At 40.9% G+C, this 16767-nt stretch overlaps 1 protein-coding gene across 1 annotated transcript in view; it reads left to right on the top strand.

The window, feature by feature from the left end:
- AGAP2 (ArfGAP with GTPase domain, ankyrin repeat and PH domain 2) overlaps positions 1-15685 on the top strand; it is a 241807-nt gene extending 226122 nt beyond the window's left edge. The window contains exons 14-18 of the mRNA XM_088466186.1: positions 3259-3407; positions 4142-4232; positions 7080-7302; positions 13207-13462; positions 14964-15685. Of these exons, the coding sequence (XP_088322312.1) occupies positions 3259-3407; positions 4142-4232; positions 7080-7302; positions 13207-13462; positions 14964-15170 (926 nt within the window). The 3' untranslated portion in view covers positions 15171-15685. The remainder of the gene's footprint in view (positions 1-3258; positions 3408-4141; positions 4233-7079; positions 7303-13206; positions 13463-14963) is intronic.
- Positions 15686-16767: the final 1082 nt, after the last annotated feature.

Raw genomic sequence — 16767 nt, 5'->3', positions numbered from 1 at the left:
GGGGACAAGTGGATGTGACCATCTGGCAATAAGTAAGTATGTGTGAATGAGGTAGGTATGTAATAAAGCTCTATTATATACGGTGTGTGTGTTCTGTCTTTTTTTAACTATTTATTTTACAGTGGGGGTACGGGTGCCGGCTGCCTGCTGGCACTTGTAGTTTCACAAGTGCCAAAGGGCAGGCATGCTGGCACCTGTAGTTCCACTGTAAAATACAATAGTTTACAACTATTTAACACTTTATTACCCCCGTATCCACAGCCCAGGGGAAGAGTCCTGTGCTTCAGACCAGGCCTGGAGGTTCAGGAGAGGGGGTACCCCTTTTTTTGGGGTCCCCACCTACCATGAGATCCCTGGCTTGGGCTGACCGGCTTGTGGTGAGAATGCTCTGGCCATGGAGACCTGGTAATAGAGTCTCCTGGCTGTGGCATTACACCCCGGTCGGTTTGGGTTCGGTGCTGGTTTTAAATATAGGGGGACCCCTACGCAATTTTTTTCCCCCTATGTTTAAAACCAGCACTGGCCCTACAGCCAGGTGCTGGTTCCTAAATTACGGGGGAACCCTACTCATTTTGTTCCCCGTAATTTTTGGAACCAGGACTGGCTGACCAGTCCTGGGTTGGTGATGCCTTTTTTTCTAAATAAAAACACTTTAAACTAGGTACACATGCAGAAACGTACACAAATCACACTGATCTGTGTATGTTTCTGCAAAATTTGCAGCTCAGGAGGGGGTCTATTTGAGACTTCAATTTCTCTGCGAGTTTGCATTGTTACATTCTCAGCCGAGATAGTAATCTCGATTCTTGGTAAATTTCTTAGTTGCATCTTTTTCATGAAAAGTACTTCAGAGTTTGCCTGATGGTGAGTTAATTCGAGTTTGCAATCTCACCCAAATTTTTCAGTGACAAATGAAAACTCTCTCCCAAACTCACACGAGTTTGTCTTTAGTAAACTTGCGAGATGAAAAACATGCCTGAACTCACCCGGGATTGCAATCTCGAATCTTACTTTTTCTGAGAACCCAGCGGCGCCCTCCAGTGACCGACACCCTAATGGCAGCGCCGGCCCTGAGTATACATATAATTTATGTATGTATATGGTAAACATAGAGTGACTTATTTAGAGTTGAAATACAGCATTTATATGCACAAGATACACATTTCCTTACTGTACAAACAAAGCGTAATCATATATCTGAAGCTAGATTTATGCATATCATTGACTTGCGTCCCCTTACACCTGAAAAGACGGAAAGGGGGGCAATCTGTAAACTGAGTACAATAAGGGCCAATTTGATTTTTACAGGGCTAAACAACAAATGTGGAGATGTTTGTATTTAATTACACTTTCATATTTATTAATAACACTGTGAACACAATATTTTCTCTAGTGTATGTGGCACATTATTATATTATAACGTATATTATATTATTATTATATTATTAGTATATTATTCGTATATTGTGTACTAATATAGTAATTTGATTTTGGCAATTACTGCTAATACCGTCAAGCCATATGTTTAAGCTATGATGGAAAGTAGGGATGTATATTATGCCTGACGTATGTCTGACGCATACTAGCTGGATGCATTTTTTGCTTGTGTCTCTTTCTAAGCATGTTTTGCGCACAAATGTATCCCACTCTAAATCAGTTCCAGGGCTAGTGACAAAGTAGTGACATTTACAAGTCTCTGCTGCTTAATGAGTTTGACCTGGAATGTTAAAGTGACAATAATATTAAGTGCAAAGCATGGTGTGTTTTCCTAAATGTAGCCCACAATATGTTTTTGTTGCACAATAGCAACTTTTCCTGGAAAATCATAGAAAGATTTACATTTCTGGTATACGTTGGGCAATATTTTACACATATATTAAATTGCATGATGTGTTAGTTCCACTACTTTAATGAATGAAATCCATACTGCAGATCTATGTAGTGTTGTTTAAAATATAGTCAATTAAAACTGTCCGTGCCTGGATCTGTGCCTAAACCTTGTGCACAAATGCCCAGACTGAATTAATTATTTAGCTGGATGCTTAAGCCAAAGCGGTCTGATCCCACATGGCTCATTGATACCCCTTTCAGACTAAGCTCCGGGAAATTGCCGGGTTTATCAACCCAGCAAATTCCCAGGTCGCAGCCTGACCCTGGTAATGTTCAGGGTCGTGGAACCGGGATTTGGTCCCGGGTTGTTTGCATTCACACATAGCAAAAACCCAGGTCAATGCACGTTCACATGCAAATACCCAGGTTTTTGCTCTATTTGTGAAAGGGGTATAATACCCCTTTTCCACCTAAATTCCGTGTCTGACCCGGAGTTGGAACAAAGTTCCTATCCGGATCAGACCCGGAATTTTGCCGGCGCCGACTCTGGATATTCCCGAGTCAGCGCCGCTCACACCGCAGTCGGGTCTGCATAGACTCGTCTTTTGTGGAGTGAAAGTGGTCGCTTGGAGATTACATCATCTCCAAGCGCCACTGAAGCCGGACCAATCGGCCGGCTAGCAGCGCACTCCAGGTCATCGTGACCCGGAGTGCGCTGTTCTCACAGCAGGGTTTCTAGGGCTACGCCCATGTTAAACCCTGCTAGTTACCTGGGTTGGATTGCCAGGTCACTCGACCCGGCCATCCAACTCTCTCCCCTTTTACACCAGGGAGCTGCCCGGGTTAACACTTCAAAAACCCGGGTTTTAGCTCCGGTGTAAAAGGGGTATAAGTGTGATCAGTCAGTTCTAGTATTTGTCATTAGTCAGGTCTGAAAGGCAGATGCTTAGTAATACAGTCAGGAATATTGTTTCAGACATATACAATTCTTCTAGGAAACCACTGCTTCTGCTTTTCACATTTACAGTACATTAGAGTAGCAATGGATGGATCCTCCTGCTACTGTAGTTATGTTTTTAAACAGTTGTGCAAAACATTGCAACCTATTGGTGTTGAATGCATTACCGTGTATTGGTAGTAAGACTTACATGATAGGTAGGCTATAGGGGACACTTTCCTCCTATGTGACTACCTATAGACGTGTTATCATTAGATAAAGGTAGGTTGTCATATAAAACTGGCAGTACTATTTTCACTGTTGTCTTTGTGCTACATTCTGCCATTGATAGTATTACCGGAAGCAATGCATTTTATGGTATGGGATTCAACATTCATTGCAATGGCATGTTGGTATCTAAAAAACTGTATAGAGTGATTGAAGACTTGCAGTACTGTCTATTGCCTAACCATTTCCATTTTGACCCAAAGATGAGAACTTTGAATTCATCATTGTGTCTAGTACCGGTCAAACATGGCATTTTGAGACTTGCAGTTTTGAGGAAAGGGATTCTTGGGTACAAGCCATTGAAAGCCAGATCCTCGCCAGTCTGCAATGCTGTGAAAGCAGCAAAAACAAGGTAACAGCAACACATAAAGACAACATAAAAGTAAACCAGTATATCTCCATTGTATCACATTTGTCTCAAAGTATCATGAAATGCTATATAAATTGCCTATTCATAAAGTAAAGCAAAAAGTTGGAACAATTCCTGAATTCTATTTCTAAGTTTGAATCGTGGAGCATCTAACCCTCCCAAACTCAATGTAATGAAAGTGTATATATCAACATAACCTGTATGTACTGTAGGTGATGGTTACACTTTAAATATTATGATTATTGAAGTGAGTGAAGTTTATAGTCACTAAAATTATGTAAATTGAGATGTATTTTTTATATCCTTCACTTTTTGTAAACAAAAGGTGACTAGATTGAAGCTAACATTATTTACATCATTTGTTTTGATGATAAATGACTTCTATGTGTTTGCTTCTTTACACTTTTCACACTCCTCCCATCTCTTCTTTTAGACCACATGGGCTGAAATTCTGAAAGGCCCAAAGTCGATGGATAATCAGTGTTCAGCTGTACAAAAGCTATAATATAAATATTTCCTTATAGTACTTCACTGCATATAGCTTAATATCTTTTTTAGAAACGTAATAAAAACGTTACTGGCACAATGACTTTACTTTATCTAAGTATCCCCATACTAACACACTATTAAATGCGTGGAATGTACTAACAGTCTAGAGTGGATGCAGTATTCAACTGCACATATCTAACTAATATATTGTATTTCTCTAATTTCAGGCTCGCATGGACAGCCAAAGTGAAGCTGTAGCCATCCAAGCTATCCGGAATGCAAAAGGGAATAATTACTGTGTAGACTGTGGCGCTCCAAGTACGTGTCCTATTCTTTATTCTGAAAATATGCCTATCTTTTACACATAGTGAAGGTGCCATTTTGAAGGCTGGTCCAAAATTTATAAGAATACACTATGAAATTACTACAAATCTGTGAACTCAGTAAGGGACTTGATAACAAATAAGGCACTGATTTCTATGTTGCATTTTGATAAATATGTTTTCATCCCACAAAATGACTCTTTCCAGCATGTGTAGGTAACAGGTGCACTATAATGTGAGTTATATTGTCAATACAAGTTACAGAGCTGCAATAAATGCATTACTGGGCAATTGCTTGGCAATCTAACAATGGTAATATATGGTTAGACTTGTATTGCACTGACAGATGGACCTAGGCAACCTGAAATGTTGTACAAATCAGAACATGTCATTTGTGAAGCAAATAGATTATACAAAGAAAGTACTATTTTAACTTAAATTTTTTTTTTTAATTTAATAATTTTTTACTGATATTTTTTAACATACATACAAAACAAAAACAGAATATACATCAATTAAGCAGGACTAAATGTGGAAAATAAATATAGTGTACAACGAGCAAGTGTGTAATATTGCACATAATAGTATATTATGGTATAGAATAACAGGATATATGGAATCAGTGGCGTAACTAGGGTATTTGGAGCCCAGGGTAAATTTGAAAAGGGAGCCCCCCCCCCTGATGTGCGCGCGCCGAAAAAAATGGGCGTGGTCACTTAAAAACCCCTTTATTTTCACACTGAACATTCCTATCCATATGCACCTTAACCCCAGTAGTACCCCTTATACAGTACCCCCAGTATGGAGTTGTGGTCCCTCTTATGCAGGCCCATAGTAGTGCCCCTTATACAGTATCCCCAGTAGTGGTCCCCCCAAATGCAGTGTTTCCCCTTATGCAGTTCCCTCAGTAGCAGTCCCCACAATGCAGTGTGCCCGGTAGCGGTACCCCTTATGCAGTGCCCTTTATATGCTGCCCCCAGTAGTAGTCCCCCCCATGCAGTTTTCCCAGTAGTGGTCCCCTTATGCAGGCACCCAGTAGTGATCCCCCCTATCCAGTGCCCCCTGTAGTGGCCCTTCCTATTATTGCCCCCAGTAGTGGTCCCCCGAGTGCAGTACCTCTACTAGTAGGCCCCTTTTATAATGCCCCCAGTGGTAGTTCCCCCCCAAGTAGTAGCCCCCAGTAGAGGTTCCCCCTCCTGATTAAGTGCCCCCAGTCGTAGCCCCCCCAGTAGAGGTCCTCCCAATAATGGTGTCCTCACCCCCAGTAGAGGTCCTCCCAGTAGTAGCCACCCCCCTCCCCCGTTCTGCAGATAGGTAAAAAAAATATATATATGTATATATATATATATATATATATAAAAACATACTTACCTGCTGCTCCGTTCCGCGCCGCCGCTCCCGCCGCCGCCCGCCAGTCCTCCCGGGCTGGCGCGCTCAGCATTATGGTACAGACGTCATGACGTCATGACATCAGTCCCATTACCCACTGCAGGAGCCGGACGGAAGTACGGCTCTTGCAGTGGGTGCTGCTGCAGTCAATGAGAGTCTATCTGACTCTCATTGGCTGCTGTTTAACACACGCATCACCGCCAGCGCTGGCAGCGATGTGTGTGTCATGCACAGCCTGAGCCCGCCTCCTGGCGCTATTGGGCAAGCGCTCAGGGGGAGGGAACGGGCTCATGCGTGCAGCACAGGACCGGCGATGGAAGCCTAGCGCCAGTCCTGTGTAAATGTGTAGCGCCGACCGCAATCACTGCGGTCGGCGCTACACTTGTGGCTAACTAGGGCGGGCCGGACCGTGGCCGTCCCACGGCGCCCAGGGCACGCACCCTGCCCGACCCCCCCTAGTTACGCCACTGTATGGAATACTCCTTTTCATATACTGTATATTTAGAACAAAAGGGACTCGAAGGCGCCATTCGAGCACATAAATCCGGAGATAAGAGAAATACAGTATTCAAAATAAAGTGATACAAACAACCTGTCGCAACTAGCATAAACATAAAATTGCATATCAAAATACCGAGTAAGATCAAAATAATAAAACATCCACATCTACCCAAATATCAAAATAAAACCTATATCCCTAAAAAATAAAAATAATTCTTAAAACAACCCCTTCCCTGGACCCCCCACCCTGTATAACCTAACCCCAACTCAGGCATACTTGGATCCCTAAATACCCCCCAAACACACTAAGCTACCCTAACTACCATACACTAACTACCTAACACCCCCCCCTCCATCCAGAAATACAGGATAACAGAAACCCATGTATCTGATGAGAGCAATAAACTAATGACCCTAAGCTAGGTTCTGCCCAGCTCTCGCACATTTTAAAGGAATGGTGTTTCTTCCATATAAAATATGTAGCATTATACTTCTATATATAAAAAACAAATTAGCAGAGTAATTAAGTAATTCAAACAACTGGATAAATAATAATAAACAAAAATAAAATATCCAAAAACCCGGGCCCGATGCTGCAGAGCAGCACTCTAGAGACAAGGAACAGGCAAGTATAAGGAGTATATGGGTGTGTGGTGTGGGCTCCCCTGGACCCAGGGCACCGTGTTCACAGCACACCCTGCACCCATTATAGATACGCCCCTGGCTACCACCTTGGAGCTGAATGGCCTCCATTGTGCGTAGGTGCATATTAAAGGAAAATTCTAACTAAAATGAAATATATTTTTTGGGTAGAATTATGTGAGATCAAACTAAATACCAGCTGTTACTTGCTCTGAAACAATGCAAAGTTAGCGGGTGAAGCTAGTGAACTATCATTTGGAACCACAACAAAACTACTATGTTTTGAACTATAAATATTTGTGCCCACTAGATCCCACTTGGGCTAGCTTGAATCTGGGTGCCCTAATCTGCATTGAATGCTCAGGAATTCACCGGAACCTTGGAACACATTTGTCCCGTGTCCGCTCTCTGGATCTGGATGACTGGCCCCTTGAGCTGACACTAGTCTTGAATTCTATCGGCAATGAAGTAGCCAACAGTATCTGGGAGATGACAACCCAAGGACGTACTAAGCCGAGCCCTGACTCTTCCAGGTAGTGTACTTATGTTGCCAATACAATTGTTACAATTGTTATATTTTTTCAAACTAATGAAAATTAAGATTTCTGATTTCAAATTTACTAAGTCATAAAGCTATTTTGATTATGTAGGTGTACAGATGTGCTACTGCTATTACTGCTTATACAGCTGTTGTGTATGTTTTTAAATCTAGTTTTCTTTTAGATCTCATAACATGCTGCAATGGCTTACCAAGGACTACTCTCAAGTGTTTTATTGTACTAATTATAGGGATATTATGAAACATTGTGTCTGGGGCATTTTAATCCGCTGGCCATTACCGGGGGTTTGTGCTCCAAATCATCTGATTTACTAATCAGTAATTTCGTGGGTGCATTGAAACCCGCCGGCGATGCACAATGAGTAAACCCCTATATATAAATGAATAAGTAAAATAAGGGTAGGATTCTTGAATAAAAGTCACTGGTAAAAGGTAAATAATATATATATTTTCAACTACTGTTAGTCGCTATAAGCTGCTATAAGTGATCACTAAGCTGAACTGCTACAGTGGTAAAACCACTTACATAACTCCTGAGGACAAATCTCAATATATTCTTTTCTTTCACAGTTAGTGAATCACATGTAGGCTGATCTAGAAATTTCATGAAGTTAGGAGAGAATCTGATATTCTGGAAACTAGTAATCTGAACTAGTTACTTAATGTTTCATATTTGCATTGTAATATGCACTAATATTCTGATTCAAAGGTGCGAGATTGTAGTTATAATACACTACACAGTATGCTATAACAGATAAGCAACAGGATTCCAGTAATTATTATTATTATTATCCTTTATTTATATGGCGCCACAAGTGTTCCGCAGCGCCTTACATAGAACTAATAAGTGAATAAGAAACAAGTAACTTACAGTACATTACAGTGCAGGACAAGGACACGATTTATATACATTGCTGCAATAGCGATTAAGCACTCACAATAAGCAGCAGGGAGTTGGCAGACACGTGTTATGGGGAGTAAGGAGTAGAAGAAAATGTAAAGAGAAGCACATGAGGGAAGAGGTCCCTGCTCGTGAGAGCTTACATTCTAATTAAACAAATATTTAACTTTAGATACTTAACACAAGACAAACATTCAATCCAACGAATCCTAGTACTGGAAAAGCAGTTCTTGACCATCTTTTCGATTGATTCTAGGCATGTCACCCTCCACAGATGAAGCCTCCTTTTTTTCCATAAGACTCCTTTTATAACTCTTTAGTATCTCTTAACCACCACCCTACAAGGACATTTTTTTACAGCTCCATAATGAAACAATTTCTAATAGGGCGTGAAGCCGGCGATAATTAATGGACACCAGAGCAATTGAATTGCAACTCTGAGCACCCATTAATTATCGCTGTCCACACAACAACTGAATCACCCCTTCTGAGAGCAAAGTTCAAATGACCAGTACACTGGACTAATTGTAAGACTTTTTTTGTCCCTAAGAAACATACACGAATACTAATTATTTCATTAATGTAGTAAAAGCTTAATTATTACCCACATGTTACATCAGATTATATGTGTAGTTTTAACTAGAGATGTGTGGATCAGTTTCCGCTGAAACCGAACACACCCAGACTTAGGGGTTCCAATTCGAACCGAGCCAGGGCTCAGGTCTTCCCGCCATGTTCAGATGCCAAAATTAGGCAAATTTAAACTTCCCGGGGTTGAATCTCACGTGTTTTTAATTGCATATTAAAGTCCCTCCCTCGTGATTGGGCGCCATTTCACACAGGAGACTGGAGGGAGAGCATGTGGGATTGGGCTGCATCACTGTGAGGCACTAAAATACGCTATTAGGAGGAGTGGACTGGAGCACTGTGTTAAAAAACCCTAAAGGGGCACTTTGTCATAAAAAAATTATTATGAGCACTGTGATAAAGGGGAACTGTATGTGTAGAGGCACTGGTGACTGTGGACTGCAGCACTGTTGAGGCACTAAAAAATGCCATTAGGAGTGGGTTGGAGCACATAAGGACACGATCACTGTGTTTAACTTAAAGGGACACAGCTGTCATTTAAAAAATCACCATTGGGACTGGTATTCTGTGTTTAACTTAAAGGGTAATAAAAAAAAGCCATAGGAGTTAAAGGGTAATAAAAAAAAGCCATAGGAGCACTGTGAGGCAGTGTGTTGTGTGTTCAGGCACTGTTAAAGAAATAAAATATGATAAAAACTTGTGTGTTCACAAATATAACGTCATTAGGGTGACACCATTACTAGTAGTTCCATAAGGCACTGTGTTGTGTATTCAGGCACTGTTATCAATAATTAAAATGATAAAACTTGTGTCTTAAAAAATATAATGTCATTAGTGTGTCACCATTATTAGGAGCTCTGCGAGTTGATATGAATCAGATGATAGAAGAGCAGAAGCAGCAGCCTAGTGCTGTAACTGCTGCCAGCAGTCATGATAGTACTTCAACATCTACTGAAGGTGGCTAGGGGTAATAAAGTTTAATAAAAGTCACATGAAATCTAAACAATATTTCACAATGTTAAAGAAAACATCACCTCTAATAATAAAGGGAAACTTTACTGCTGAAAAATGCCTTAAGCCCATTGGTAGCTTGTTTTGTGGGGGCCCAAACAAACTAAGCACTTCAGCCACAAAAGTGCCAAGATTGTGTGTGTTTGGCAGGGTACATATTGCAGTGCTTTACTGGGGCATTGGTGTTCTGGAGCTTACAAATCCATCACTTTTTTTTTCTGGTCTCTGAATTGTGATAGTTTGTTTTATAGGTTTTTTTGTCTACACATTTAGTATTATTGTAACAAAGCAACTTGTACACTTTAAGGGTTAAAACTAAGCATTTTTCCTTTCCAGAGAAAAAAGTGGAGAAATAAACAGAAAGCTAGACTGCTAAGTACTATCACACAGGGTCTAATACTCCTCAGCTTCCACCAGTGATGGCAGCCAAGATGCACTGGGGCCTCATACACCATACAATGGTACAGTTTGTAGTTTGAGTTTAGGAGAATAATGAACTTAAGAACAGAATAAGGTTAGAGACTTCTGTTATAATTTTACTCAGTTCTCACCTCCCGCCCCCCCCCCCCGAAAAAAAAAAAATATGTTATAAACTATGGTATAAAGAGGGAGAGGGGTAAGGACCAAATACAAAGGTGACCGACTACGCACAAAAATAAAATTTAAAAATACAAAAGGGGGGAAGGGGGGAAAAAACCAACTAAAGACAAACACAACAGGACTTGTTCCCAGGGACTGGATAAATAAAGGGGTAGAGGGTAGAATCCAAACAATGCAATCATTTAATCATCTTCGCCTATAACTATAACTACTATAAAAATAATGTAGACAATTAAAATTCCCACCAATTCCAATACAAGTTAGGCTTTTCTCCCCTGATCAAAGAGAAATAAAACAAACAAAACAGAATAGCGTATTTAACATTGATCTCTTTTCTTTTTAATATATACTGTGACAGTGCAAAGACCATTTGGTCTAAAATATGTACAGACTAATGACAGAAACAATGTACAGCTGTCTACATTGTTCCAAAAGGTAGATGCAAAGGGTCAAACATGACCAATTGTACACGACTCCCAGGGTTAGGAACTGGATGGTCTAAAGCATTAAAGGTCTAATAATCAATGTGTTCACAACTTGCAGGTTACTTAATAAAAAAATGACATTAGCTAATATTTTCAGGTTTCTCATTTTAGATGAAACAGTGCTAATAATAATTCAGATTTTTGGCGGTATTCAATTAGTTTCGCATCCGCGATAAAGTTCCACCTGCCGGACTTTTCACCTACATCGCATCTTTTGGCCTCAGAAACTTATCGTGCGCGTCCCTGCTAGTCGCCGTATTCAATTCATAAGACGCAAAAACGGCTACACGCAAAGTCAGAACAGGCGTAAAGTGGTGTCAGAATCGGAGAAATCAGCCTGAACCCGCCAACAAATGCAGAAACATCAGGGAACAATATAGTAGTGCCCAATTAGTCCTAATAAAACTGTTTGGGGTACTTAAGTTGGTACAATTGCCTCTAATTAGTCTTTGCACAAGTGGTGAAGAATGGCATAAAGCAGTATTTTTTGGTGAAAATAAGTAGCCCTGTCAAATTTAGGGTACGTGAAAATGGGTGCAAGCATCTTTTAATGTTTCTAAAGTGAAGTTTTAATAAAGTGAAATTCCTCCGTCATAAAAGCACCTGCAACCCCAAAAATACTTGGCCCTTTCTTAGAGCACCCCCAGAACCTTATTTCGCTAGTTTTTGAATTTATCCCCCCACTTTGTGCTTTTTCACTCCCAAAATGAAAGTACTGTTTTGGGGTGTTTTTTAAAGGAATTTTTTGACGCAATTGTCCTTTAGGGGCTGTCCCAAAGGTTCTGAGTGGTTTCCCCACCTTTGCCCCCAAAATAAAAAAATGCACTTCTTTTCTCCTGCTATTCAGAGGCGAATCCTACTTGGAACCTGATTCAGACCCACTCGCAAGCGGCTGTCCGCTCGCAAGTGGGTCGATGTTCTGCACTGAGCATGCGCACGACGGCGGGAGCTCCGTCGTGCGCATGCGCCAGACGCGACGAGCGAAGGACTTTTCTTCGCTCGTTGTGTCTGATCAAAGGGGGCGTGCTGTCGATGTTGATTGACAGCACGCCCCCTTTGGTGGGCGTGCCGGGGGTGTGCCTCCCTGACGGGGGCGTTCCTAAGGGAACGCCTACCGTCAGAAGCCGGCCCACTGACATCACTAGTGATGTCAGTGGGAGTGATTTTGGCACTGATAGAGCCAAAATCACTCCGGGCCTTGCGGTTGAAAACCTCAACCGCAGGCTCCGGCTCGCAGTTTCGATGGTCGCGATGGTCAAGACCATCGCGGCCATCAAACTGCACGCTCGTATAGGCTGTGGGTGATGACCCACAGCTATACGAGCGTCCAGGAGGACGCTCCATAGTTATGGAGGACGGCCCTCATTCAGAGCGTGCGCTCTGCTCAGAGCGTACGGCTCTGAATGAGGGCCTAAATACGGAGATGAGTTTCCGACAGGCGAAAAGTTGCAATCGGCGATAATATTTTGCGGATCTGGGCTTTTCGAGTCTAATTGAATACGGCCCTTAGTATGCAGAAATAGTAGATGTGCCACATTTGGAGTTGAGCTGTCACGTGTTTGTGCCAGCGCTGTCGCTTAGTAAGCCAGCTTGCTCGGTGCAGCCTTTGGCCAATAGTGTTGAAAACAATATTGTAAACTGTGAGGTGGTCAAAAATAGACTGGAAATGACTGGAAATTAATGTTATTGAGGTTAATACTGTAGGAACAAAAGCACACTAAGAAAACATGATTTTATCTGCTTTTATAATTTTTTTATTTTTTTTCAAATTAGATTCAAAACCAAAACTAAACCACGACGTTGAATTAAAATTAAAACACAGGGGTCCGCGCACATCTCCAGTTTTAACTTGATTAGAAAGGTCTTCTGGCAGCGATACTCAGAGAAAAAGAAACCGCTGCTTTATCTCTGTAATTGTGGGGTGTCAGGGGAGGGACTGCCACAGTATAGGGCGAAGGGAGATGTGAGAGGACATAAAACCCAAGGTTGACATCGTATTTAAGTATGCTTTAGTATCATAGTAGTTCATACAAGGTACTGACTATAACACACTAAAGAAGAGCGGTGTCCTAAGAAAACAACAAATGTAATGCAAATGTTGCGTTCCTTTTTCTTTCTAATGACATTTTATAATTATTATTATTGTTATTTTTCAGAAAATATTCCATTTTATCTTAGTGTCAGGTGTCCATTAAAATATCAAGTTAACCAGAAATAGGCAATATTTCAGTGTATTACATTTGCTTGTCTTTAGAGTTAACATATATTATTATGATGTCTTTTTTTCCTTCAGGGAGGAGAGAGAATCTTGGATAAGGGCAAAGTATGAGCAGAGGTTATTTTTGGCACCGCTAAAAAGCCCAGGGATCCCATTGGTGAAGCAACTCTTCAGAGCAGTCCAAGAAAAGGACCTCGGCAATGTTTTGCTTCTCCTAGCGCACAGCAACAAGGAGCAGATCAATGGCATGACAGGAGACCGGGACCGACGCACAGCACTCCATGCAGCCTGTGAGCTGCCCCACATGGTGATCACACAACTGCTGGTCTGGGTGAGGCTTTATGTTATAGTGCTAATTCAGAATGTATTTTTACATTGCATTTTTATGTGCTTCAAAAAGATGCCATTGTTGTAGCTGGTCATAGATAATTTTTTTTTGTGTTTTCCTGTATTTTAAAGGGTTTGCACACTGCCAAGTAGTTTTTATTATGTTAAAGAATAGGATTATGGGCCAAGTCTGGGTTTGCATTTAATATTGTTGGCCTTTTAAACTTTAGGCTCAAAATTGCTGCAAAACCCGCCACAGTAAATCTAGCTCTACAGTATATATCTGTAACCACATATGAGAAATGGAGTACCAGGAAACGGTGTTTCCAGACCCCCTGAAGTTGTTTGTTTTCCCACAGAAACAGATGTCCTCATTATAATTATAATACACACTGCATGGAGCATTATATTCCACTAATGCTATAACTACACTAGCATTGCTGTTAGTAAGACATTAATCCTATAATTCCCTTCTCAATTATAATGCCCCTTATTACTGGGAATAACTGTGACAACAATGACTTGGAATGACTTACAAGTACTTACCACATATGTATGTAGACGGTATAGTAGCTGGGTATGTTCTGAAAGAGGGGAGAGGCTTTTTATTGTGTGTATAAGTCACCTGATGGAACAGTGACTATCCAATCAAGTGTGTATGTAAAATTGATATAGCTACTACCGTATGCAGGGGCAGTTTAAGAGAGGAGGGAGCTTGTGTGCAGACTATGTGTGCACTAGACTCTGGCATTGTTGGCATTGTGCCAGATCCTATATAACCACGTGCAAGTCTCCAGTAACATGGCTTCTCTACAGTGCATGTGCAAATCTAAGGGAAAATGGTCATAGCATAAGTTCCCTGGTGATTTCTGCTGCTGCAGCACCGACGTGGGACCCCAGAGAGGTGAGTACTAAACATGGGTGCAGGGTGTGCGATTTGAGCCCCCTTGAACCCAGGGCTCCACGTTAACCGCACACACTGCACTCATTATAGATATGCCAATGCTCCTGTTTACACTACATGGGAACATAAAGTTGTGGTCCCTCCCATTGTTGCAGTGTAGGAACACTCCTAATACAGTAGTTGGCTGACACCCAACTAGTGGTACAGGACAGCAGAAGCTGGAGGAGTATGAAGGATCTGAGTTATCTCCATAAATATATATATTTGAGTTACAAACATTTCAGTTGAAACAAGGTTACGAAGCTGCACAAACTCACTTTTCATTTGTAATATAATACTTTGAAATACAACGATCTTCCAGAGTTCTTGTGCACTGAAAGATATAAAAATAGCATGCCTTTTTTATTAGGTTTAACACATAGTAACACAATTTTGAACGTATAAGTTTCTATTTATAAAGTAGCTCAAAGTGTCATTGCCCAAGCCATCTACATAACTCACCAAGAGCTAAGATAGCCACAGTATCTCCTCATTGGTAAAGTTAGGCACATAGAAGTCTTGAGGTATTCGATTCACTGATTGTATCTTCTTTCTTTTACAGTATGGCATTGATGTTAAGGCCAGAGACAGTAATGGTCACACTGCACTCTTCTACGCTAAGAAAGCTGGAAGCCAAGAGTGTGTAGACATCCTTCTTCAACATGGGTGTCCCAATGAGCCCTCAAGTTCCATGAGTACCCCTATCCTGAGAAGGAAAAGTAGCTGTTCCAGCATTATAAGAACTGATTCCCGGACTGCCCTTGTATAGCCAGCACCATTATTCATTGCCATGACCAACACTGACATCAAAACAATGACTTTGTTGCCAGTGGAAAACTTATGTGGTTGCTAATCCCTGCTAATGTGTAATTTATCATACTGACAACAAGGAAAAAACAAGAGTCTAAAAATATATATACTGAAGAAGCATTTGGAGTAATGCCAATCATCTAGTGATATTCTCCCATTGTAAAGTTTTTTCCCCCATTGTTGCTGTGATCCAGCATAGTCGTATATAATGCCTTAATTCTTTCATTAGTGGAAGAACCATGAAATCAATCAGTCCCTTTCTGTCAATGTTTACAGCAGGCAAATCAACATAAACATATGTGTGATCCACTTTGTCTTCTGCAACCACACTCAATGGCCATGCTGGTAATTTATAGAAATTGTAAATTACTGCTAGCACTTAGAATGTCGGCATATGGTCAGCCAATGGTAGGAGGCTGGGGACTTCTAAAGGTTTGCACTTTTCTAGAGAACGAAACGGCAAACAAACCTACATTATGGCATATGCAGGGAATGAAGTCACACATTAAGCTCAGATACAATAATATTGCACATCTTTAGAGAAACTTTTGGAGAATGTTTTAGAATGTTACAGTTCTCTCTCTGAGCTGGTCACTGTTACAGTGGGGGTCTTTGTCTTCTCATGGTAACAATGCATACGTACATGGCTGATGTGTATGTTATCGCAATAGAAATACTATAGAATTCCACAAAAAAAGTGATTATTTTAATTTTCACATGCTTGTCAACGTTTAATATGAAAGTTTTAAATATCTTATATACACTTGAAAATGTGCAAGTCAATTTAGTGTATCATTTTGGCCATTGTGAGTATCTCCTGGGTTTCTGTAGGACAGGAGCAAACTTTAGTAATAGTATTAGTAATATAAAAATGTGTCATGCTGTAGACTACTAATGGGAAGCACACACTGTCTCCATGCTCAAGGCATACATACTGCTGAATCCACGTCTTTTGTGTTATGTTAAATGCATGCTAATCATAATTTTTTCCTTATAGTTTAATCTAATGCAAATATTTAGAGATAAAGGGCAAAATGCAATAGGGTGAGAGCTTAGAAAATGTGAGAGAAACCTCTCACATTTTTAAACTCAGCCAATGTAATAAAGTCACAGAACATGCAAACTTGCTTGTTTTTTAAACTCCAAATCTCTCAAGATTTAAACTCTCATCCAGGTGTTTCCTGTTTTGAAAATACAACTCGATCAGTATTAGTGTTTTACTACTAAACTCTCACATTTTCTAAACTCTCACCCTATTACATTTGGCCCAAAGGGTCTGATGTTGAGTTGACTGTAATTGCACCCCAAATTGCAGGCATAAAAAGCATTCATTAAAAAAGCTGCATATCAGTGACGTGCGGTGAGGTCAATGGCTGGGGAGGCACACATGGAAATGAGTCTGAGCGCTGGGAGTCTGTCTCACCCCCTACTCACTGTAACTCTCCCCTCACTATACTAAGCTTTAGTGTCCATTGATTCTTCTACTTGTCTTCTTTTGCTGCTGCTGGCTGAAGTCCAATCTCTAAACACTGCAGTGCACTTCCTGATCACGTGAC

The sequence above is a fragment of the Taudactylus pleione genome, unplaced genomic scaffold, assembly GCF_031769625.1.
Source record: "Taudactylus pleione unplaced genomic scaffold, aTauple2 ptg000065l, whole genome shotgun sequence".
Lineage (NCBI taxonomy): Eukaryota > Metazoa > Chordata > Amphibia > Anura > Myobatrachidae > Taudactylus > Taudactylus pleione.
Note: the sequence above shows the minus strand (reverse complement) of the source record. Positions and strands in the feature narration are given on the sequence as shown.